The following is a 23,457-nucleotide window of genomic DNA, read 5'->3' on the forward strand; positions in this document are numbered from 1 at the left end:
AACTTCTGTTGAGCATCTGCGAGCAAAACGCAGGTGGAGAAAGACATTCGAGGATGTCAGAGATGCCATTAGCTTTTAATGAAACGCATATCTGATTAAAAAGAGTTTAATCAAATTATAAGACAACACTGCAAAAGTGGTGCTGCTCACATAGGCTACTACCATGGTTGAAGTATTTGATGATGCTTGTTCCATTAGTGACCTCCAATTGCCGAGTCCCGTTGCGTATCAGATGAATACTGCGTCACTTCAGTGCCTGCTTCCGATGGCCACCCAGTTTTTAATAACGTTGAGGATGACTTACATTTCATGACGCTGTTATCGTTGTACCAGCCTAGCTCAGACAATGTCTGAAGTGCTGAGTCGAATTTAATAATTGTTCTACTCCTTCCTGATGCGGATGCAGTGTAGGTATATGGAGAGGACACAGTTTGTTAATTTCAACCCCCACTTTTAACGTGCCACAACTCCAAATTTTAATAATAATAACAATGAAATGCATGTTTTAATGTATAATAATTTGTTTATATACAAGCTTAGTTCATCGGTTTGGTAAAAATTGCAAGAAACTGCAGTTCAGGAAAATACATCGTATTAAACGCATTCGTCCATCAACAAGGAAACTGAAATAGCAAGACCTACTCGTATAAAAGTGACAGAACGGAGTATACGAGCATCTGCTCTGCTCTGGAACTAAGAGCTCAATAATGACCGCTAATTATTTAATCGGGAATGGTCCTAGACTTACCCTCCACGTACGAATTAGCAAAATAATATTATAGTTTTTTTTTACTTTAAAAACTACTGACATGCCTGAAAAAAGCTAGGGGTGAATAGTGGTTGTTTCGAGCACCAGACTGAAGAATCTTTGGATATTTTCAGATTTTTAGGGGCCATCAAAAAACAAATAATATTTGACTTCTTGTTCCTCTTCCTTTATGTATGGATACTATCATAAGACTGGCATATCTATCACAGCTTTTGAAATAAACTAAGATTAAATAACTCTACATAAACATGTATTGAGTGAAATTACCAGACAAAAGCGCAACGTTTTTCTATATCACGATATCATGCCAGTTTAACTATGCACTTGCAACTGAAATACCATTCTGATACCAGGAAGGGAAAGGAGTTTTTATTAAAAGATAGTGGGGTTCCTTCAGGCCAGCACTAGCATGGAGACCATCACAAAATGTTCTAATGTCACCTCTACAATATGGTTAGTATTCATATCGAGGAGTCACAGGATGCTGTCCGTACGCCATCGCCCACTAAAACGGTCCATAGAGGAGATAACTGGCAGAAAGCGATTGAAGGGTAGTGGTTTTGAGGGCAGAGGGGATAAAACTTCCATGTGCCAGTAGCGAAAGTTTATGCTTGGGTGACGAAAATATTAGTGTAGCTTATCTTCTACTAAATCTTGTGGGCCAGCTGCGTGTAACATATCAAGTCCTCATCTGAGTTGTCAGTTTCATTGTAAAATTGACCGGTCGTTGAGTGAAGACGTGTGGAGTTCGTTTGTGTCTTATGTGTTTGGCTTCCCTGCTTAAGGCGACGAGTTGGCTTTATGAGTACTGCTAGCGGTGGCAGTCAAGTTTGCTGTAATACCGAGGTTCACCGATGTAGCGTTGTTTGTGTGCTCATTTTAAGCCATCCGTAGGTAGTTAATTTTCCCTGGTGCAGAAGAGCACACAGAATACAAAAACGTGTTTTTGCAGATTATACGAAACTGTCAATATAATGGATCATTCTGAGGCGGAAAATTGTTCCTTTCTGCTCGGTAGAAGTAATAAAAACCATTTGGAAAATGTCATAAAGAGCTGTTGTTAGAAAAAATCATTTTAAAGAAATTATTCGAATGTCATTTTGTAATATTTGTATAAATAAGGTTTTATGGTAATGGCTACAGAATATTAACAACTTTATGTAAATTTTGCTTAATAGTGAATGCACAAAATACACAAGAAGTGTTTAATTTTTGGTGACCAGGATTTTGATAATTACCGACTGTGATGAATCCTTGAAAAGCTAAGCTGATAAACTCAACTGTGTAGCTATGAAGAACAATCTTAGTATTTATGCCAACAGAATCAAAACGATTACATTTATGCCACGAGGACCTTTTCAATACAAGCAGTATGTAACAGTGAAAAGAAAACAGAATATGTTAATTTTTCAACTGCCTAAGGTACACCTTATAATTCCAAAATAAAATTGCGGTATTCAGTTACATTGATTGTTAATTTTACAGCGATTTAAAAAATAAAGAACTGAGACTATGATGACATTTTAGAAACTCCTAATTTGTTGTACGCATGTAAGAAGAAAGGAAGGAAAGCAGCGTCAGCGAGCTAATTAGAGACGGAGCACAAGGCTGAGAATGTTATAAGGATGCGGAAGCAGACCACGCGTGCCCTTTTCAAACGAACCATCTCGTCGTTTAGCGATTTAGGGAAATCATGCAATACCTAAATCTGGATGATCAGAAGTGGATTTGAACCGTCGTCCTCCCGAATGTGAGCCCAGTGTGCTAACCACTGCGCCACCTCACTCGGCATGAATGTAAGATATGAACTGTAACTACACAGAAATTAAAGAGATTATACACAACAGAAATGAGAATTTTGAGAAGAGTAGATCATGTAGAGCGGAAAAAAATAAATGAAGGAAAAAAAAACATAATTACAAGAACAAATGTAAAAAATATTGCATTTATAACACAAAACAAAAAGTCAAAAGCTTCGGTAGCATTTCCAGAAGGAGATACAGGGTAAGTCAGGACGAAAGGTACGTGCTTTAGGCGTGATAGTATTAGAGATTCTGAACAAGAAACGTCTTATGAACATTTGCCCGATTCCGAAGGTTTCTGAGATAGAACACATTGAATGCACATTTTTATTTATTTTCTGTATTAATCAAACATTGTCATTGTTTACAACGTACAAAAATAGTGTAGAGGAAGCTGAGACGAACAATATGATACAGGAAGTCTGTGATTTATCAAGTCGGGAAAGTACCTCAAACTGACGTACGAAAAGCTACAGCGCATGCGCGTCTCGCAAATTATTAGTACTAGATAAAAATGAATAGGACCTTTTTTTGTAGCAAATTTAATGTAGTTTAATTTTGTACTGCGAAACGTCTTTGCTGGAGGGTGCTGTTTTCGAGTCATTAAAAAAAAATGCATTAGAGTTACATTAAATGCGTTCCATCTCGGAAACCATTCGGAACAGGGCATCTTCAATGCGGTGTTTTTAGTTCAGAAGCAGTAATATTATCACTCCTCAAAGCATGTACTGCATCTTTCCTCCTGTCTAACCCTGCATACATACCAAAGGAATGACCACAAAAAGCCGGCCAGAGTGGCCGAGCGGTTAAAGGCGCTACAGTCTGGAACCGCACGACCGCTACGGTCGCAGGTTCGAATCCTGCCTCGAGCATGGATGTGTGTGATGTCCTTAGGTTAGTTAGGTTTAAGTAGTTCTAAGTTCTAGGGGACTTATGACCACAGCAGTTGAGTCCCATAGTGCTCAGAGCCATTTTTTTTGACCACAAAAAGGACTAACAAGGAAAACATTGGCTACCCATCCTGTCATTGAGATGTAGACGACGTTCAGGGTACGCAGCCTAATGTGTGGTGGAGGCAGAAGGGAGGAACTTGGGAGGCTGAGTGTGTGCCTGAAGCCTATGACTACCTGACTCGCGACAGCGGTTCCCCGAGCCTCAGTCGCAGAATGTGACACAAGGCAGCTGGCCGCCTTACGTCACTCCTCGGCCACTGCTCTAATTCGACGCCTCAATTGCGATCCGCCGGACGTTGCGAGACAGCGCGCTGCCTGCTCCTCTAGTGCATACCTTCAGAAAAGAAGCAGTTCTTTCTAGATTCATGTCCAGTGTTCCTCAGGCGAGAATTAAACTAAACCGTGATATTCACTTTCTCAACTAATGGAGTATAAAAGCGATAAAGCGACCAACTCCGTTACAACATTGCACTGAACACACTGCCAGGTTACCACATATAATTCGTGAAGGCAATCTTCACACTGGGTTGTGGTCGATATCTGCTTTTTCCTATCTCGTACTAATCTCGTCGTCTCTATATACCTCCTCCAGCTAGCACCTGCAATAACCTGGTACAAAATTTTCTCTCTTTTTGAGTTGCGTCGCACTTGAGCTTTATGTTTTTCGTCAGAGGACTGATGTTTGCTGGGATCGATATATGCTTGTTATATAGTGGCGTTCACATCTGTCATACTCCTGACGACGGGGAAGATATTAACCAACGAAAGATCGAGCTTCTACTCTACATCTACATACATACTCCGCAATCCACCATACGGTGCGTGGCGGAGGGTACCTAATACCACAACTAGCATCTTCTCTCCCTGTTCCACTCCCAAACAGAACGAGGGAAAAATGACTGCCTATATACCTCTGTACGAGCCCTAATCTCTCTTATCTTATCTTTGTGGTCTTTCCGCGAAATATAAGTTGGCGGCAGTAAAATTGTACTTGCAGTCAGCCTCGAATGCAGGTTCTCTAAATTTCCTCAGTAGCGATTCACGAAAAGAACGCCTCCTTTCCTCCAGAGACTCCCACCCGGGTTCCTGAAGCATTTGCGTAACATTCTCGCGTGATGATCAAACCTACCAGTAACAAATCTAGCAGCCCGCCTCTGAATTGCTTCTATGTCCTCCCTGAATCCAACCTGATAGGGATCCCAAACGCACGAGAAGTACTCAAGAATAGGTCGTATTAGTGTTTTATAAGCGGTCTCCTTTACAGATGAACCACATCTTCCCAAAATTCTACGAATGAACCGAAGACGACTATCCGCCTTCCCCACAACTGCCATTACATGCTTTTCCCTCTTTATATCACTCTGCAATGTTACGCCCAAATATTTAATCGACGTGACTGTGTCAAGCACTACACTACTAATGGAGTATTCAAACATTACGGGATTCTTTTCCCTATCCATCTGCATTAATTTAAATTTATCTATATTTAGAATTAGCTGCCATTCTTTACACCAATCACAAATCCTGTCCAAGTCATCTTGCATCCTCCTACAGTCACTCAACGACGACACCTTCCCGTACACCACAGCATCATCAGCAAACAGCCGCACATTGCTATCCACCCTATCCAAAAGATCACTTATGTAGATAGAAAACAACAGCGGACCTACCACACTTCCCTGAGCCACTACAGATGATACCCTCACCTCCGTTGAACACTCACCATCGAGGACAACGTACTAGGTTCTATTACTTAAGCCGGCCGGAGTGGCCGAGCGGTTAAAGGCGCTACAGTCTGGAACCGCACGACCGCTACGGTCGCAGGTTCGAATCCTGCCTCGGGCATGGATGTGTGTGATGTCCTTAGGTTAGGTTTAAGAAGTTCTAAGTTCTAGGGGACTTATGACCACAGCAGTTGAGTCCCATAGTGCTCAGAGCCATTTGAAACATTTTTTCTATTACTTAAGAAGTCACCCTCTGTAAAACCGAATTGGAATCCCGTCAGGACCTGGCGATTTTTTTTATTTTCAACCCATTCAGCTGCTTCACAACCCCAGGGATGTTTATCACTTTATCCTCCATACGGGAATCTGTACGAGACTCAAACGGCGGTATGTTTGTACGATCCTCCAACGTGAAAGATTTCTCAAAAGCTAAATTTAAAATTTCAGCTTGACCCGCTTACAGATTTTACGTAAGACCAGAATTTCCTTGGGTTTTCAGCAAGTCTTTTGCTGAGGTATGACGGTGGTAGTGGTTGAATGCTTCGCGCATCGCTCTTTTTACAGCAGCACGAATCTCTACTAACTTTTGCCTGTCCTCATTCTCCCGATCTTTCTTGTACCGCGAGTGCAACTGCATTTGCTTCCTGAGCATTCTCCGAATTGCGCTGTTAAACCACGGTGGGTCTTCTCCGTCCGTAACCCACTTTTTCGGCACATACTTGTCCAATGCGTGATTTACAATGTGTTTAAAATTTGCCCATAATTCTTCCACGTCCATCGTACCGGAAGTAAATGAAGTCGATTCATTTACTAAGGGGGATGCTAACAACTGCTTATCTGCTCTTTCTAGTAAGAATACTCTCCTAGTCTTCTTGACCGACTTTTTAACTTTCGTAACCATAGTCGTAATGACAACATCATGATCACTAATCCCTGTCTCAACACTGACACCGTCGATGAGGTCTGGTCTGTTCGTGGCTACGTCTAGCTGTTCTAGGCGCTCAGTACGGAACCGCGCGACTGCTACGGTCGCAGGTTCGAATCCTGCCTCGGGCATGGATGTTTGTGATGTTCTTAGGTTAGTTAGGTTTAAGTAGTTCTAAGTTCTAGGGGACTGATGACCACAGATGTTAAGTCCCGTAGTGCTCAGAGCCATTTGAACCATTTTTGTTCGTGGCTACCAGATCTAAAATATTTCCATTACGCGTTGGCTGTCGATTTAGCTGCTCAAGACTGTTTTCGGATAATGTGTTCAAAAGTAATTCACTCGACGGCTTGTCTGTACCACCTGTAATGAATCCATACTCATCCCAGTCTATACTAGGTAGGTAGAAGTCGCCTCCGACTAATATAGCATGATCCGGGTACTTCTGCGATACAGAGTGTAGACTTCCTTTGAATGATTCTAGAACTGTCGCGGTGGAACCAGGTGGCCGTTAATAACACCCCACAATTAACTTTATTTCCCCTAGCCCTGTTAAACGTGTCCAGATATCTTCACAATCACACTCTACTTCGACTTCAGTAGACACAATATTTTTTGTCTAATCTGTCTTTCCGATACACGTTCCAACCGTCACTAAATATTTCAGAACTTCCTATCTCAGGGTTCAACCAGGTCTCAGTCCCGAGAATAATTTGCGCGCCACACGCTTCCTGGAGGGAAGTAAATTCAGGAACTTTATTCCGAAGACTCTGAAAATTTACTGCTAATATCTTGATAGCTGAAGTGTCTTTACACTGAGCGCGTCCTGATTTCCCTGCCTGCACGTCGAGTGGTGAGTGTTCATCAGGACACCTCGCACTACTGCCTAGCCTAAAAAAACCCATGTGCACGCCACAAGTACTCTGCTACCCGAGTAGCCGCTTCCTTTGTGTAGTGTAATAAAGTTTGAATTCCGAGAGATTTTCATAGAAGGGTGTGAATGGGAATAAATGCATGTATTTCCAATCTACACTGCTGGACTAAAAAGTTAAACACTCACAAGGGGATGAGCACACAAAATGAAACTTCACAGGTTTGGAGGGTATGTGATGTTATTTCAGTGATTACAATATGAAGTCAAATTTGTAAGTAACATGACGTTGCTTCCTCTCTGGTCTGCACGCACGCATTGATTCGGTTGGGAAGGCTGTCATAAAGCCACTGTATCCTCTCCTGAGGCAAACTGGCCCACAACTGTTGTAACTGCTCCTTGATATCCCGAGTACTCGCACTAGGGCAAAGAAGACGTCCAAGTTAGTCAGACCCATGTTCTACTGGGGGCAGATGAGGGAGTCCTGTTGGTGACTGAAGTACCTCAACTGCACGCAGATAGTTCATAGATACATGTGCCACGTGTGGACGAGTATTCTCCTGCTGGAAAATGGCATCACGATACTGTCGTATGAAAGGTAGGACAGGAGGACGCAGGATAACATGGCTACCGTTCTGCCGTCTAAGTTCCCTCAATCACAACCAATCATGACCTGAAGTTGTATTCAGTGTCCCTCCACACAATGACGCCAGGAGCATCACAGCTGTGCCTGTCCAGAACGCTGGACCTCTTCCCATTTCGCCGCCATACTGGCCGATAATAGTAATCCGCGGTAGTGCCGAAGCGCGAGTCATCTCTGAGCACAAGCTGACGCCATTCATCACCAGTCCGTGCTTCTCGTTTGCTGCGGCGCTCCATACGCAGTCGTTGGTAGGTAATGTGAGATTACGATCTCCTTGATGCAAAATACGCTCACACTCCATGCAGTGGTCAGAAGTCTTCGACCAGAACCTTAGCGACGATTATATCTGCCGTCACGTTCCCATGCAGTCCAACATCGGACCACTGTAACAGCCAAAGGCACCACAAAACTAGATGTTGCACGACTCAACGATCCGGCCAAATGGAGACCCACGATGCAGCCCCTTTCAAACTCTGGTAAGCGCTGATAGCGGTATCTCATGCTATTACTCGGCGTCCCCTGTTCTTCACAGTTATCACTCAGCATCTGACACGGTTCACGTCCCTTATACACCCTATCAGGGTTGATAACAACACTACTGGAGTCTGGTGGCCATTCTATGTGTCACAGAGAGTGGCATATCTGATCATTTGTAAATCCTGCGATGATGTATACAAGTACGAAGTTACATTGACATCCGACCATGTCTTGCACCGCTTCATTTTCTTTTTTCTTCTGGCGGCGTATAACAGAGCTCGTAAGTTGGACCCTCAAAACCCATGACCTATATTAGTGACGTAGATTTCTTGTAGAGTTTTGGAAAATTTGTCGTAGTCTCGTAACTACGTACGATGATGTTTCTGAAATTTGAACAACTGATATGTAGGAATCAACTTGGTATCGCCATGTACCACTTATGTGAAACCCAGATTGCCCTCTTCATTCGAGAGATCCAGTCCGTAGCTCGTGGTCTAATGGGTAGCGTTGCAACCTCTAGATCACGGGGTCCCGGGTTCGATTCCCAGCCGGGTTGGGGATTTTCTCTGCTCGGGGACTGGTTGTTTGTGTTGTCCTCATCATTTCAACATCATTTTCATCATCATCATCATCATACCTGACAGTGGACTGTGAAAAAATTGGACTGTGTAAAAATTGGGATTTTGTACAGGCGCTGATGACCGCGCAGTATAGCGCCCCACAAACCAAACACCATCTTCATCGAGAGATCGACGATGCAGTAGATCGCGGAGCTAAGATTGATGCTGTGTTTTCTGACTTGTAGAAAACCTTCGATACAGTTTCTCGCCGTCACCTTCACCTAGTAAACAACAGACATACCATACCAGACCAGGAATAGAAATCAGTATGTCATTCCCAATGGGCAGGCGAAGGTGGCGCCCCGCGTACCTCAAGGCAGTGCGACAGAGTCGCAGATACGTGTAAATGACCTCATGGATAAAGCAGCTGACCCTACGAAGCGGTTCGCAGACGACACATTTATATACCGGGAGATGACGTCATTAACGGCTTGTTACGAAATTCAGATATATAAGCGGAAGAACAGCGTCTGGTGTAAGAATTGCCAGCGTAAGTAAATGCAACGTAATGCTCTTAAATAGACAAAAAGATCCGATAGCGAGAGAGTGTTGTGAAGAAACTGCAGTGGGAAAAATTACAAGGAGGACGACGTACACCACGGAGAGCCGTCTAGTTCACAACAGTCCAAAATGAGTCAGGAAAACTGTTACCTTCGCCCAACACACTTCTCATGCAGCTATAAGATGTTCCCGTCGTGCATACTACCCCAATTCATACCCACTGCGCATTTAGAAAGTAAATATAAATCATAGCTTTTTAGCACGGGCCTGAACCTGGATCTTCCACAGTATTGTAGCAGTACCTCATCCACTGCATCACGTGTTTCATTTTCGGACGCACAACACGAGGTCGCAGCGACAACGGAGTATAAATGACTCATGCTACCACATGTGGAGCTGTGGTTACATGGCCCTTTTTTCCTTTCTTCTTTCATTGCAAAGCGAAAGTTCCTCGTGAAGGTGAAAAATTGTAAGTTGATTTCAGTTTTCAAGAAGGAAGAATATTTCATTTGTCCAAGTTTGACAAAATATTACTTCTTGAGGAGCATTACACTAGTGTTTGAAGAAAGAAGAAATTTATTTTCAGAGTAGTAGAAGTCTAGTTTCGAAACTAATTAATTTCCAAGTAAATAAGGAGATGGTAAACGAAACCCGGTCGAGGAGGCAAAATTGTTGACGGCGAGGAAAGGCAGTACAGAAGACGATAAGCTGTTTAAACTAAAAAAGAAACAACATTTAGAAAAGTGCTTAAGAAGAAGAATAAAAATATCAACGAATGTAAGTAACAAACGACAATTCCTAGTTTTTTTGTGGCCGTATTGTCAGCAATTGCCCTACAGTTATGAAGATATTTTTAATCGGTCGGTGAAACTGAAAGAAAGTGCATGTTTGTGTCACCAGATGCGTTTCGTTTTATTGATAGAAAATACCACCATGTACTGAAACGTATCTGCATTTTGGCTTCCTTTCTAAATCTAAAAACAGCTCGTTGAAATGGAATGAAGAGTCAAATGAGCATAGAACATGGACTTACAGTAAACCATAGAAATATGAAGGTAATGAGTAGCAGTAATGAGATCAGCAAGTAACTTAACATCAGAATTGGGGTCCACTTAGTAGAGAAATTGAAGGACGCGTGACGTACTAATCGAGGAGGACATAAGGTGACTAGCACAGGCAAAGAGGGGATCCCTCGCAAAAAGAAGTCTGTCAGCATTAAACATAGTCCTTAATCTGAGGAAGAAATTTCTGAGAATGTGCGTTTGGAGCACAGCACTGTACGGTAATGAATCCTGTTCTGTGGGGCACTCGGAAAACAAGTTACTAGAAGCGTTTGAGATGTGAAGTTTGAAGCGTAACAGATCGCCTTGGCTTAAAGCGATGTGTTACACCTTGATCTTTCAATCCGACGAATGATATCCCCGATTTTTAAAAGGAATTTTCTTTTCAGCGTTCCGTACCTCAGTTGGTAACAACAGAACCCTTGTAGGAGCAAAATGTTCAAATATATGTGAACGTATCAAGCTGAAATTTATGTCAGATTATTAAGGTCTACGGACTCATGGCTACGTAAAAAGCGGAGCTTCTAAGTCAGAGCCGGCCGGAGTGGCCGAGCGGTTCTAGGCGCTCCATTCCGGAACCGCATGACCGCTACGGTCGCAGGTTCGAATCCTGCCTCGGGCATGGATGTGTGTGATGTCCTTAGGTTAGTTAGGTTTAAGTAGTTCTACGTTCTAGGGGACTGATGGCCTCAGATGTGAAGTCCCATAGTGCGCAGAGCCATTTGAGCCATTTTTTTCTAAGTCAGCGTAGTCAAAAGATACAGCCATTTATGTCACATATTTTGATACTAGCAAACTCGGTCATCAAAATACACATTGTATTTTCCGTCGACCTAGAACCGTGGAATTTAACTTTGGAGAAAAGCGTGCGTGATCGCTATCCACCTCCTGATCGCTATCCACCTCCATCATTGTTATCTGAACTTGCCACTGCTGTGCAGGAAGAACAGCACAGGATTCCCTTGAAAACTAAACAGGACCTCTAATTATCCACTCAGAGACGAATGGAAGCTGTTTTGAATGTCAACGGTTCTCCTACACCGTAGTAGGCATGGTACTATGTTGTGTGTGTGTGTGTGTGTGTGTGTGTGTGTGTGTTTGTGTGTGTGTGTGTGGGTGGTCTTTCCATATTTTTGTCCACCCCCTGTAGGTTACAAATTAGTAGTGAGATGGGTATATATGCAGTCCGATGTGCCGCCCCACACTGTCAGTATGGGCTCTTAAGACAAAAAGTTTGACGATCTCTGTTCTAGTGCAAAAGTTAATTGTTAAACTCTGTAACTAAATATCTCATAGAACAGGGTTTCCATTGTGGTCTTATCCTTACCGATTTCCAGCTTCTGAATATTACATCAAAATCATCACTAAGAAAATAGACATTATTTTCGATTTTCACACGTAAACAGTGACTCTTAGATTTTTTACATCCAATAACGACGTTTCTGAGATGCAAAAAAAAAGAACACCTAAAATTTTACTCAATACATATACATCAAAAAAAGTTTTGCATCACCCTGGATCTCAGAACTCCTGAAGATAGACGTTGACTGTGGATATTGTATCTCAGACACAGTCCTTTCGTCTGTTCAGAGATGTCACTAAACCCGCCCAAAGATGTAAACAACCATGCATAAGCAGTGCCGATAAGACGGAGGGGGTCCGACAGCCGATCAGTTCCAGTCATTCCACCAGGAAGGAGGTACATGGCTCCTGTTGTCTGTAGTTCAACCATGCCTAGACGGTCAATACCACGGTTCCATCGCTTCCGCATTGTTACTTTGTATCAGGAAGGGCTCCCAACAAGGGAAAAGTCTGGGAGTTTCGGAGTGAAGCAAAGCGATGTTGTTCGGACATGGAGGAGATACAGAGAGACAGGAACTGTCGATGACATGCCTCGCTCAGGCCGCCCAAGGATGACCGCAGTGGATGACCGCTACCTACGAATTATAGCTCGGAGGAACACTGACAGCAACGCCACCATAATGAATAATTCTTATCGTGTAGCCACAGGACGTCGTTTTACGACTCAAACTGTGCGCAATCGGCTGCAAGAAGCGCAACTTCATTCCCGACGTCCATGGCGTGGTCCATGTTTGCAACCACGACACCGTGCAGCGCGGTACAGATGGGCCCAACAACATGGAGAATGGACCGTTCAGGATTGGCATCGCCTTCTCTTCACCAATGAGTGTCGCATGTGCCTTCGAACAGACAATCATCGGAGACGTGTATGGAGGCAATCCGGTCACGCTGAACGTCTTAAGACACACTATCCAGCAAGTGCAGCAATGTGGAGGTCCCCTGCTGTTTTGGGGTGGCATTATGTGGGGCCGGTGTACGCCGCTGGTGGTCTTGGAAGGCGCCGTAACGGCTGTACGATACGTGAATGCCATCCTCAGACCGATAGTGCAACCATATCGGCAGCATATTGGCGAGGCATTCGTCTTCATGGACGACAATTTGCGCCCCCTATCGTGCACATCTTGTGTATGACTTCCTTCAGGATAACAACATCGCTCGACTAGCGTGGTCAGCATGTTCTCCAGACATGAACCTATCGTACATGCCTGGGTTAGATTGAAAAGGGCTGTTTATGGACGACGTGACCCACCAACCACTCTGAGGGATGTACGCTGAACCGCCGTTGAGGAGTGGTACAATCTGGACTAACAGTGCCTCGATGAACTTGTGGATAGTATGCCACGACGAATACGGGCTTGCATCAATGCAAGAGGACGTTTTACTGGGTATTAGAGGTACCGGTATGTACAGAAATCTGGACCACCACCTCTGAATGTCTCGCGGTATGATGGTACAACATGCAGTGTGGGGTTTTCAGGAGCAATAAAAATGGCGGAAACGATGTTTATGTTGATATCTATTCCAATTTCTGTACAGGTTCAGGAACACACGGAACCGAGGTGATGCGAAACTTTTTTTCATGCGTGTAGTATTTATGTGAACAAAAAGTAGCCTATCAAGATCTTGAAGGGGTTACACCAAATTTCTCTCTCCCTCTTCTATGGAAATGATATTGTACAAAAATTTGTCCCAGAATGGAACTTGAGTAACACATCGTCTCAGTATTTCATTTACGTACATTGGCATTCGGACCGTCACTAAAGACTTATCATTTCGCCATTTATCAAAGCCGCGCGGGATTAGCCGAGCCGTCTCAGGCGTTACAGTCATGGACTGTGCGGCTGGTCCCGGCGGAGGTTCGAGTCCTCCCTCGGGTATGTGTGTGTGTGTTTGTCCTTAGGATAATTTAGGTTAAGTAGTGTGTAAGCTTAGGGACTGATGACCTTAGCAGTTAAGTCTCATAAGATTTCACACACATTTGAACATTTATCAACGAATTGATCTTCCTAGCTTAAGACATAGTGAAATTGTAGCTAATGTGCAACACATCCATAGTAGATTAAACGGATAGATCTTTTAAATAAAATAAAACGCATTATTCACTCGTCAAATTCGAGCCTTGTCCTACCTATAACAGAAGAGTGACCTGATTTAAACATATTTTAAAACGTTGTACTTCTACAGGATTTTAACTTCCACAAGCCTACTCAACTTATATCGAATATTTCAATACACTTCTATTATAGAGCAATAAATAGTCAGAGCGCTTTGTAGTTCGTTACATGTTAACACCAAATACGTGGGCTTATTTTAGTGTCACGTAAGTTGGTCCCTACTACTTCCACAGCTACAAAGAGTCAGAAGGCGCCCCTCACTGTCTTACAGAACAATAGTTTCACGAATAACAGACCACGAGCCGAGTGTAAACGTGCAGCTGGGAAATCACTCCAACTGCAAGAATCTAAGTAGCAGAATTACTGCGCAACACGAACCGCTACCCCCCTTACGGCTTATAACATCGCAATCTAAGTTTCGATGTGTAGCTATCTGTTTCCTCCCTGAAATTCCTCTCTCTCGTTCGAGTATTATCGTGTACCATGTCTAATAAACGCTCTATGCTGAACAAAGAATAATGAAATAATACTTCGCAAAATATACTGTCCGTCCCAGGGGCTATTTCTCTAAATTAAAAACTAATGTACGACAATGTTAACGTTCGTGTCCATGTAGTGTCTGAATTTGTCACATATCTTTTGTTAGTTCTTGGATCGATAAGTGCTACCGATTTTTCTTAGCTTAAAGATATTTCTCAGTGTATTAGTTCCTTTTCTGCATGTTCAGTGTCTATTGTTTTTCCCAACGCTAAGGGTTCTAAAGCGCAGAGGCTCTCAGTTTGGGTCACTGACGTAACGTCTTTTTTTAAGCTTTCTTATTGCAGGATTTTTCGTTAGCTGTAATGCCATCTCCACATTTCTGACACTAACTCTTTGTACTTACGTCTACATCATTCCAATGTACCGCTAAGGAAGGTGCGAGCATACGGAATAGGTTCTGAAGTATGTGAGTGGCTCGAACACTACTTCAGTAATAGAACCCAGTATGTTCTCCTCGATGGCGAGTGTTCGTCACAGAGAAGGGTATCGTCAGGAGTGTGCAGAGGAGTGTGCTAGGATCGCTAATGCTGTCTGTATACATAAATGATCTGGTGGACCAGGTAGCCAGTAATCTGGGGTTGTTTGCTGATGATGCTGTGGTGTATGGGAAGATGCCGAAGATGAGTGATTGTAGGAGGATGCAAGACGACTTAGACAGCATTTATAGTTGGTGTGATGGTAGCTAACTCCAAATACAGAAAAACGTACGTTAATGCGGATGTGTTGGAAAAACAAACCCGTAATGTTCTGAGACAGCATTAGTAGTATCCTGTCTGACACAGTCAAGTTGTTTAAATATCTGGGTGTAACGAAGCAAAGCGAAATGAAATGGAACGAGCGTGTGAGAATTTTGGTAGGGAAAGCAAATGGTCGACTTCGGTTGACTGGGAGAATTTTAGGGAAAGTGTGGTTCATCTGTAAAGCAGCCCACATGCAGAACGCTACTGAGTACTGTTCCAGTGTTTGGAATCTGTACCAGGTCGGATTAAAGGAAGACATCGAAGCAGTTTGTAGGCTGGCTGTGACTCTTCAAGCTTTCCCGACAGATCATGTGCAAATTTCTCAACTGTATCGACGAAATACGAGGTGCATTCAAGTTCTAAGGCCTCCGATTATTTTTCTAATTAACTACTCACCCGAAATCGATGAAACTGGCGTTACTTCTCGACGTAATCGCCCTGCAGACGTACACATTTTTCAAAACGCTGACGCCATGATTCCATGGCAGCGGCGAAGGCTTCTTTAGGAGTCTGTTTTGACCACTGGAAAATCGCTGAGGCAATAGCAGCACGGCTGGTCAATGTGCGGCCACGGAGAGTGTCTTTCATTGTTGGGAAAAGCCAAAAGTCACTAGGAGCCAGGTCAGGTGAGTAGGGAGCATGAGGAATCACTTCAGAGTTGTTATCACGAAGAAACTGTTGCGTAACGTTAGCTCGATGTGCGGGTGCGTTGTCTTGGTGAAACAGCACACGCGCAGCCCTTCCCAGACGTTTTTGTTGCAGTGCAGGAAGGAATTTGTTCTTCAAAACATTTTCGTAGGATGCACCTGTTACCGTAGTGCCCTTTGGAACGCAATGGGTAAGGATTACGCCCTCACTGTCCCAGAACATGGACACCATCATTTTTTCAGCACTGGCGGTTACCCGAAATTTTTTTGGTGGTGGTGAATTTGTGTGCTTCCATTGAGCTGACTGGCGCTTTGTTTCTGGATTGAAAAATGGCATCCACGTCTCATCCATTGTCACAACCGACGAAAAGAAAGTCCCATTCATGCTGTCGTTGAGCGTCGACATTGCTTGGCAACATGCCACACGGGCAGCCATGTGGTCGTCCGTCAGCATTCGTGGCACCCACCTGGATGACACTTTTCGCATTTTCAGGTCGTCATGCAGGATTGTGTGCACAGAACCCACAGAAATGCCAACTCTGGAGGCGATCTGTTCAACAATCATTCGGCGATCCCCAAAACAATTCTCTCCACTTTCTCGATCATGTCGTCAGACCGGCTTGTGCGAGCCCGAGGTTGTTTCGGTTTGTTGTCACACGATGTTCTGCCTTCATTAAACTGTTGCACCCACGAACACACTTTCGACACATCCATAACTCCATCACCACATGTCTCCTTCAACTGAAGATGAATTTCAATTGGTTTCACACCACACAAATTCAGAAAACGAATGATTGCACGCTGTTCAAGTAAGGAAAACGTCGCCATTTTAAGTATTTAAAACAGTTCTCATTCTCGCCGCTTGCGGCAAAATTCCACCTGCCGTACGGTGCTGCCATCTCTGGGACGTATTGACAATGAACGTGGCCTCATTTTAAAACAATGCGCATGTTTCTATCTCTTTCTAGTCCGGAGAAAAAAAAATCGGAGGCCTTAGAACTTGAATGCACCTCGTGTTATGGGATTTGCAAATAGTATCCGACGGCAAACTCGAGAAGATTATTTGCATTGGCGGGCTATTAAAGTTTTGCTGATAGATTCGAACAACACGCAAGTGTTAACGGAGATGCTTCGGGAACTAAAATGGGAACCCCTGGAGGCAAGACGACGTTCTTTCCGAGGAACACTCTGAAAACTTAGAGAACCGGCATTTGAAGAAGAATGCACAACAATTCTACTACCACCAACATACATTTCGCGTAAGGAGCACGTGGAGAAGATACGAAAAATTGGGCGCATACAGAGGCGTATGGGCAGTCGTTTATCCCTCGCTCTATTTGCGATTGGAACAGGAATGGGAATGACTAGTAAAGTTACAGGGTACTCTCCGCCGCGCATCGTACGATTTGTATGTTTGTATTTATGTTTGTAGATGGAGATGTAGAGTGTTTCATGCGAGTTAATCAGTTGAACTGTCAAGATTGTTTCTTCCACTATTCTATGTGTTGATGGATTTCATGCTTTTCTTGAAACTAGTGATAAACTTTGTCTTCTCAAACGATATCTGTTGGCCAGTTTCTGACGCTATCTCTTCCAAAAAAATTTGTGTCACAGTCCATTCAGTATGTTCTGATCACAGCATGAGGTCACCAAAACAAATGCTAAAAATGTATTTAATGCCATATTAAGGTGCTTTTTCCTATTCTTTGATATTTCTGTCAAGGATGCAGCTGAGAAATAGAGGATTTATAAACATATCTTGTCTCTTCCAACAAAAAATCTCAATTTTCGTTTTCGCTGATGTAGGGAAACCATGCTCCTCCCTGTAATGACTCCAGTATGCTAACCACTGTGCCATCTCGCTAGGTAATGTGTTCTATTTGTTCCTCCAACCGATCATGCAGAGTGTCCTCTGGCAGAAGATACGTCTGCAGTTACTGACATCAGTTTGGTTCCCTTTTTCTAAGCAACGGATGTGTTAGTGCATATTTTTAGTCGCTGGAGATCTTGCGCGTGTAGCACATTTCTTGCACCAGCCGTTTATAGGTTGTTGACTGTTTTCTTGACTACTTGATTTGCGTGTTTCCACAGTTCAGTTGTTATCGAATCTTCCCCAGGCAGTTTATCGTTCTCCCGCGCCGTCTGCTAATTTCGGCTTCGTCTGGAGATATTGAATCGAAGTAGTACAGAGTGTTTTTTTGGCAAACATGCTTGTGGGCTGGAAGCAGGGCAATGTTTGTCATCCGCCTGCCTCTCTCCCCTCTTCCCATTTCCCACTCCTCCGTTTCTCTCTAAATCTAGGTCTGACCATTAGTGTAGCTGGAGATCTAGGTTATGTCGGAAGTGATAAACAGTTTGTGAGTTGGCGAGACCAACGATAGTCAGTACGAAGTAATGTTTGTGGTAACAGATTGATCTGGGGCGTATACATCGCCACGGTTCGAAGGTGGCAACATCCACTCCATATTAAATACAAGTCATTATGGCAGTCCGAGATCTCTACTATCCTCTATTCCCTTTTCATTTCAATGAATAAAATTTATTGCTTTCCATATTTCGTTGCAATCTATTACAGAGGCTTCAAGTTCATGTATGGAATGTGGCAATCGACGTATAACACATCCATAACTATAACATTTGCACAAAAAAACAATAGGTAACTGGATATTGCAACTGAGGTGGAAGAAAGAGGTAGAAGAAAGAATACGTCACAGATGTGTCCCATTGTTTCACATAGCGGTCTATGTCAGTTGGAACCATGTTACGCGAAGAAACGATTGTTAAGAGATTATTATTATAAATACAAAGCAAATAATCTCTGTCGATATCATTGTAACACAAGTTCGTAATAAGGCACAGCAGGCCATAAAAGACCACAATATGTGAATATAATACTTGTGCCAATTCGAAAACGTAGGCTTTCCTGGCGTATGCTACTCATGAATAGCTCTCGGGTTTCCAGCTGACTGGCAGTGATATCTCAACACTCTCATTCGGCTGGAAACACGAGAGCTTTTCATCACGTACAGGGTGTTTCAAAAATGACCGGTATATTTGAAACGGCAATAAAAACTAAACGAGCAGCGATAGAAATACACCGTTTGTTGCAATATGCTTGGGACAACAGTACATTTTCAGGCAGACAAACTTTCGAAATTACAGTAGTTACAATTTTCAACAACAGATGGCGCTGCGGTCTGGGAAACTCTATAGTACGATATTTTCCACATATCCACCATGCGTAGCAATAATATGGCGTAGTCTCTGAATGAAATTACCCGAAACCTTTGACAACGTGTCTGGCGGAATGGCTTCACATGCAGATGAGATGTACTGCTTCAGCTGTTCAATTGTTTCTGGATTCTGGCGGTACACCTGGTCTTTCAAGTGTCCCCACAGAAAGAAGTCACAGGGGTTCATGTCTGGCGAATAGGGAGGCCAATCCACGCCGCCTCCTGTATGTTTCGGATAGCCCAAAGCAATCACACGATCATCGAAATATTCATTCAGGAAATTAAAGACGTCGGCCGTGCGATGTGGCCGGGCACCATCTTGCATAAACCACGAGGTGTTCGCAGTGTCGTCTAAGGCAGTTTGTACCGCCACAAATTCACGAAGAATGTCCAGATAGCGTGATGCAGTAATCGTTTCGGATCTGAAAAATGGGCCAATGATTCCTTTGGAAGAAATGGCGGCCCAGACCAGTACTTTTCGAGGATGCAGGGACGATGGGACTGCAACATGGGGCTTTTCGGTTCCCCATATGCGCCAGTTCTGTTTATTGACGAAGCCGTCCAGGTAAAAATAAGCTTCGTCAGTAAACCAAATGCTGCCCACATGCATATCGCCATCATCAATCCTGTGCACTATATCGTTAGCGAATGTCTCTCGTGCAGCAATGGTAGCTGCGCTGAGGGGTTGCCGCGTTTGAATTTTGTATGGATAGAGGTGTAAACTCTGGCGCATGAGACGATACGTGGACGTTGGCGTCATTTGGACCGCAGCTGCAACACGGCGAACGGAAACCCGAGGCCGCTGTTGGATCACCTGCTGCACTAGCTGTGCATTGCCCTCTGTGGTTGCCGTACGCGGTCGCCCTACCTTTCCAGGACGTTCATCCGTCACGTTCCCAGTCCGTTGAAATTTTTCAAACAGATCCTTTATTGTATCGCTTTTCGGTCCTTTGGTTACATTAAACCTCCGTTGAAAACTTCGTCTTGTTGCAACAACACTGTGTTCTAGGCGGTGGAATTCCAACACCAGAAAAATCCTCTGTTCGAAGGAATAAACCATGTTGTCTACAGCACACTTGCACGTTGTGAACAGCACACGCTTACAGCAGAAAGACGACGTACAGAATGGCGTTGTCTTCTATATCTTTCACATCACTTGCAGCGCCATCTGTTGTTGAAAATTGTAACTACTGTAATTTCGAAAGTTTGTCCGCCTGAAAATGTACTGTTGTCCCAAGCATATTGCAACAAACGGTGTATTTCTATCGCTGCTCGTTTAGTTTTTATTGCCGTTTCAAATATACCGGTCATTTTTGAAACACCCTGTAAAATGTAATTTAATAAAGCAGATATAACGAAAGAACTAGAAAGAAAAAATATCAAAGGATCGGAAACAACGAAAAAAATGTTTTCAGGAAGAAACTACTAAGTTTAGAAGGTTTTCGCGGCAGAAAAGTAAGAATTGAAGAAGAACATTGACAGAAATGATATCTGGCTTTCCACAGGGAAGTGTTATAGGTCCTCTGCTGTTTCTAATCAATATAAACGATTTGTAAGACAATGTGAACAGCCCTCTTAGACTACTTGCAGATAATGCTGCAGTTTACCACCTAGTACGGTCATCAGAAGATCAATACGAATTACGAAATGATTTAGACAATGTATCAGTAAGATGTGAAAAGTGGCAATTGACAATGATCAATTGAAAGTGTGAGGTCCTTCTCATGAGTGTTAAAAAGAATCCCTTAAATCTCGATTACACGATAAATAATACAAATTAAAAAAAGATTGTCGATTCAACTAAAAACCTAGGGTTCAAAGTTACGAGCACCTTAAATTGGAACCATCATACAGAAAATGTTATGCGAAAGGCGAACCAAATACTTCCTTTTATTTGTAGAGCACTTAGAAGATGCCACAGATCAATTAAAGACACTGCCTACACTGGCTTGTGCGTCGTCTGCTACAGTATTGCAACGCTGTATGGTATCCTTACCGGATAGTATTGAACGGAGGACATTGAAGAAGTTCAAAGAAGCGGCAACTCCTTTTGTGTTATCGTGAAATAGGGGAGAGAATGTCACGGACATGTTAGGCAAGTTAGGATGGCAATCTTTAAAACAAACGCATTTTTCGTTAGAGCGAGATCTTTTCACGAAATTTCAGTAACCAATTTTCTTCTCCGAATGCGAAAATATTTTGTTGATCCTCGCATACATGTGGAAAAATAATCATCATAAGAAATTAGAGAAATCAGAGCTCGTACGGAAATATTTAAGTGTTCGTTTTTCTACGTATTGATCGAGAGTGGAATGGTAGAGGAATAGGCTGAAGGTGGTTCGACGAATCCTGTGCTAGGCAGTTAATTGTCAATCGCAGGGTAATCATGCAGATGTAGATCAATGGATATGTTCCTTTAGTTAGGTCGTGCCATAAATTTCTGATGTGGATGTAATAGATGTAGACAGAAGAAAGCAAAACATGGGTAGAAAATGGAGGAGCACTGGAAAAATAGAGAAAAAAGCAAATAAAAAAGAGGCACTGAAGTAGCTACGTGATTCCAGTTGGTCAGCACGAAGGGAAAGAAAAGTAGTAGTATTAGGACGATTAGGTCACGAAGATTCATAGTGGAATCCGACTGGGAACAAAAAACAAAGACCTCAAAGTCAATTGCCTAGCTTTTGCAAATGATATGGTCCTCCTAGCCAAGACCTGGGAAGAAGCCAAAGCACAGACCCTCGAACTACAAAAACAAGTTGAAAAAATAGGTCTCAAAATCTCCTTTGAAAGACCAGGATAGTGACAAACATGGAAAAACATCAAAACATGTTAAAGTTGGAGAACAAAAAATATAGATCGTCAAAGAATTCAGTTATCTTAGAGAATGGATCAGCTGGAACGCTCTCTAGAAAAAAGCAATAGAATCTAGAAGTAAAGTTGAACTCGCCTTCCAACTCACCCAAAACATATATAACAAAAAATCTCTTTCGTGGAATGCAAAAATAATACATTATAATACGCTAATCAAACCAGAGCCCTGTATACAGCTGAAATCTTGTCCATCACCAACCATAGCCCATCTGAAAAGCGAAATACCAAAGAAAGGACGATGTTAAGAAAAATCCTTGGTCCCAGATTCGACAACAACAAACTAATTCACATTAAAAATGAAATCCTTTATAAAACTACTGAAAACTCTCAGGCACAATGAGGAAAAGAAGAACGGATTTTTGTGTACACATCTTCAGAATGAACCCATATAGATTCATAAAAAATTTTGCCTGCTTCTGCAAAAAAAAAAAAAAAAAAAAAAAAAAAATACCAAATTGGTTTACGGAAACGGAGAAGGACTTGAGAGAACTCCAAATCACAGAAAATACGCTTATAGATAAAACTGAAAAAAATGCAAGAAAACAGGATCCAAGTCAAAATGAAAACCAAAAGAACAATCCAAATATCTGAAGATGAAATGAAAGAAAGGTCAGGAAGAATGGAGGGCAACAGTGGCCTATTAGAAAGGCACAGAACATCACAAGTTGATTTCTTGACGTACCCCATCGTACGGTGAAACGATAGAAGAAGAATGATGATTGTATTCTTCAAAGTTAAAAAATAAACGCATTTATTGCCAGTGATCTATCGTCATGTCCGCCTCTGGTAGCTGAGTGGTCAGCGCACCGGAATGTCATACCTAACGGCTAGGGTTGGATTCCCGGCTGGGTCGGAGATTTTCTTCGCTCAGGGACTGGGTGTTGTGTTGTCCTAATCATGATCATTTCATCCCCAGAGACACGCAGGTCGCCGAAGTGGCGTAAAATCGAAAGACTTGCACCAGGCGAAAGGTCTACCCGATGAGAGGCCCCAGCCACACGGCATTTGCATTTCCATCTATCGTCATGCGCGCATGATCCTCAGCGGTATTGTTATTTCCAATTCATAAGTGCTAGCAGTTTTCCCCCTATAGACTGGGCAGTGCGGTGTGGGCTCGTGACAGCGTGCGCCTACGTGCATAACCCAAGCCTCTGCTGAGCTCTACGAGATGGTGTGGTCGTGTTGCAGGGGCGGCGGCGAGGGCGGCGCCGCAGGAGGAGCAGCAGCTGGTGTTCCGCAGCGTGCCCACCACCGTCAAGACCTCCGAGAACGACACCGTGCTGCTGCCCTGCTACGTCCACAACCTCGGTGAGTTCACTCGCCCACAAATCCACTCACTCTTTCTTTTCATCCGTTGCGTTCTGTCATAACGGAGGACCTTCAGGGATGTGAATGGTGCACGCTGTAAGTAAAGTGAAGCTCTGCTTTCTGGCCGTCGTGGGTCAATCGACAACCACTGACCACCCTGTCATCCTCTGCTTATGGCGTCATTTGGATGCGGTGTGCAGGGACGTGGGTCATCACACCGCTCTCCTGGCTTTTTTCAGCGTTCCAGATTTAGGAACTGGTACTCCACACTCGAGTAGCTCCTCAATTGGCATCAC

General features: G+C 43.2%; 1 protein-coding gene across 1 annotated transcript in view; it reads left to right on the top strand.

The window, feature by feature from the left end:
- Positions 1-23,457, top strand: part of LOC124775765 (limbic system-associated membrane protein-like) — a 242,770-nt gene that overhangs the window by 151,121 nt on the left and 68,192 nt on the right. The window contains exon 3 of the mRNA XM_047250597.1: positions 23,042-23,161. Within this exon, the coding sequence (XP_047106553.1) occupies positions 23,042-23,161 (120 nt within the window). The remainder of the gene's footprint in view (positions 1-23,041; positions 23,162-23,457) is intronic.

The sequence above is a fragment of the Schistocerca piceifrons genome, chromosome 2 (genome assembly GCF_021461385.2).
Source record: "Schistocerca piceifrons isolate TAMUIC-IGC-003096 chromosome 2, iqSchPice1.1, whole genome shotgun sequence".
Taxonomy (NCBI): domain Eukaryota; kingdom Metazoa; phylum Arthropoda; class Insecta; order Orthoptera; family Acrididae; genus Schistocerca; species Schistocerca piceifrons.